At 62.1% G+C, this 3,118-nt stretch overlaps 1 protein-coding gene across 1 annotated transcript in view; it reads left to right on the top strand.

The window, feature by feature from the left end:
• Positions 1-240: 240 nt before the first annotated feature.
• The window catches only part of LOC104163968 (tensin-4-like), a gene marked incomplete at its 5' end in the record, with an annotated part of 5,964 nt that continues 3,086 nt past the window's right edge, over positions 241-3,118 (top strand). The window contains 5 exon segments of the mRNA XM_009703134.1: positions 241-671; positions 1,538-1,624; positions 2,154-2,273; positions 2,561-2,653; positions 3,033-3,110. Coding sequence (XP_009701436.1) covers positions 241-671; positions 1,538-1,624; positions 2,154-2,273; positions 2,561-2,653; positions 3,033-3,110 — 809 coding nt within the window.

Genomic DNA, 3,118 nt, shown 5'->3' on the forward strand with positions numbered 1-3,118 from the left:
CTCGGACACCAGTTACATCCTTGGAAGGTAAATGCCGCCTTGTGTCCCAGTCTCAGGCTGATGATGGGGATGGAAGGGGCACGGGGCGGTTACCCCAAGTCCCGCTGTCCAAGACCTCCTTCCTCAGGCTGGGAGTCGCTGCCCTGCAGGGGTGGCACAGTCCCTGGGGTCAGGTGACCATTGCATCGCCTCCCGGCTGACCCCCCCCGCTGATCTCCATCTGCTGTCTCCCTCTTGCAGCAGCACCCACTCGCTCCACAGCGACGACTCGGATGCTCACCCCGCTGCCTGCCGCTCCGCTGACTGCCCGTCCCCTGCCAGCTCCCTGGGCAGCCCCTGCCCACCTTCCCCGAGCATCAGGTCTCACTCTGGAGAAGCTTTTGGCCTGAGTCCCCACCAGCCCAGGGCAACCTGCTCCACCAAAGCCAACACCTACCCATCCCAGAAGGGACAGGCCAGCAGCTGCCCCCCCTCCATCCTCAGCTCCGCGGCCGACATCCCAGTGCTGCTGGTGAACGGGTGCCCGGAACAAGGAGATGCATCTTCCAGGCTGGCCAAAGCCCCCCCAGCCTCTGTCAAGCAGAGCCCCCCTCCCAGCTGCAGCCCGGCCTCGAAGCTCGGTGACCTGAACCCCACGCTGTCGGCACCGGCGCTCTCCTGCGTCTCGGACAGTACGTCACCTCCCTGTCACGGGGCAGGTCTGGGGGGGCAAGGAGCTGTAGACCCCAGCAGCTGCCAGGGAAGGGGGGCGAACACTGGTTTCTGCTCTGGTTTAGCTGTGGGTTATAGATGTGAAGGCCAGGAGGTCCTTGCTGGAGCTGGAGATCCTCGCTGTATCTGCACAGGGTTGCGGGGCTCTGCGGTGGTCTCCAGCTCTTTGCTGATGACCCTGCATTAGCCACCGTGTTTTGCCCACCAGGGTCCGGGGCACGTGCTCAGCGGGCAGAAAGGCTCTGGTCCCCTCTAGGAGATGGAGATACATTTATTTATAGGACCTGAGTATGAGAACCGTAATTCTGTCGTTTCGTGTTTGTTTGTGGGCCCAGAACAGGTGGGGAGGAGGGGTTAGGGTTCCAGTTTGCTCTGGAGAACATCTGAAGACACCAGAGTTTATAAGGTCCCTCATTCAGGGGTAAACAATGGGGCTATTGTCCTCTGGAGGAGATTAGCAGAGGCAGCTCCTGGGGCAGAGGGTTTTAATTGGGATTCTTATGGGAACAGCAGGAAGGCTTTGTGGGTCAGATCCTCAGCTGGTGTAACTCCCCATGGTCCAGCGGACTTGTGCAGGGTTGGGCAGACTGGCACTGCCAGGGGATCCCACGTGCTGCCTCTCCGCGCCCCATCGCAGCCTGCCAAGGGAGATAATTACGTGGGGAATTAATTATTCTGAGGAGTAGGGAGGAAACTCTGTTCAAAAGGATTGAAAAAACACTTCAACCCTGGCCAACTTGAAAGAGAAATATCTCTGCTCAGCGACGTGTGCTGTGAAGGTCTTTCAGGTCCCCCGCTGGCCTTGACACCGTAAGGTCTCTTGCAGGTCCCCTCAGGGCTGGGCAGCCGACCATGAAGTTTGTGATGGACACATCGAAATACTGGTTCAAGCCAAACATAACCAGGGACCAAGGTAAGGCAGCCAGTGTCTCCGCCGGGATAAGCCCATCTCAGGGTTGCTCTCTGCAGTCCCGCTGCCCATTCCCCCGCTCCCCGCAGCACCGCCGTCCAGCTCTTGCCCATGCTGGGCTCCTGTGGGGACTCGGCCGTGGCAATTCAAAGTCTACTGGGGGCTGACGGGCGTGGAGAGACCCACTCACGGGGCCAGGGGCAAGGCTCGGAGACGCGGGCTCTGCCACGGCCCCTCTGTCCCCCCCCTCAAGTCCAGCAAAGCATCTTCTGCCTCTGACCGCGCTGCTACTCGGCGTGGCCCGGGCAGGGGCTGACTCTGTCCTGGGGTCCGCAGGGTCCCACGGGACCGAGCCAGGGCCCCTCGGACTGCAGGGGCACGAGGGACGTGCGCGTCCTCAGCAAACGCTCCCGAGTATTTCTCAGTGCTGCCAAGGAACAACTCCCCGCGAGAGCATCGGCCGGAAGCGAAACGCAACGCGGGGAGGTTCCACCTGTTTTGCTTGGCTGAGCCCCCGCCTGTGCTTTGACAGCAATCCAGCTGCTGAAGGACAAGGAGCCAGGCACGTTCGTTGTGCGGGACAGCACGTCGTACCGAGGGTCTTTTGGGCTGGCGATGAAGGTTCTCGTCTCTCCATCCGGCAACCAGACAGGTACAGGGGCTTGCTCGGAAAGGTGGGGTTTGCTTTAGGGATTGAACTGAAACTGGGCAAGCTAAAGCAAGCTGAGAAGCCGCATGACTGTGGGTGTGGGGGGACGCTGGCGGGGGGTTCTGTGCGTGCCCACCCCGCCCCTGCACGGGGGCTGGCACCGCGCTCCCCACGCGGAGCAGAAGCTCCGGTGGGTGCCCTGGGATGCGGTCCCGGGGTGGGCAGGGGAAGGCAAGGGAGAAACAACGATGCTCAGCAGGTACTGATGCTGTGTTGGATCCCGCTCGCAGGTGATGAGAGCAGTGACCTCGTCCGGCACTTCCTCATCGAGTCGTCTCCCAAAGGGGTGCACCTGAAAGGAGCCGCCGAGGAGCTGTATTTCGGTAAGGACGGTGCCATCGCCGGCAGCGGCCCTGGCGGCCCCAAAAGCCCCTCGAAGCACCGGCCAGGACCGGGGCTGCTCTGCAGCCCTGCAGTGAGGGTGCTGGTCGCCCTCTGGCATCGAGGCCTTCCAGCCCCTGGGTTCTGCCTGCGCTTCTCTGCCAGTGGGACCATGGTAGTGGTCTCTAAAACAGGAACATAGGCTGGGCGTTGGAAAACCCACGTTTGTTGCTGTGAGGCCCCAAATAGTCCAGCTTAGCCCTAGCCCGCCCCCCCCTTCCCTCCTTCTGAGCTCCCTGGGATGCTGTTGCGGGGCCAGAGGCGCGTGGGTGGGAGGTTTTGGGTCCCAGAGCCCCCCCGGCTCACGGTTCTGCGTTGCAGGGAGCCTCTCTGCCTTCGTGTATCAGCACGCCATCACCCCGCTGGCCCTGCCCTGCCAGCTGAGCATCCAACCCCGCGGTACGTGT

Source organism: Cariama cristata, unplaced genomic scaffold (genome assembly GCF_000690535.1).
Source record: "Cariama cristata isolate BGI_N322 unplaced genomic scaffold, ASM69053v1 scaffold28510, whole genome shotgun sequence".
Taxonomy (NCBI): domain Eukaryota; kingdom Metazoa; phylum Chordata; class Aves; order Cariamiformes; family Cariamidae; genus Cariama; species Cariama cristata.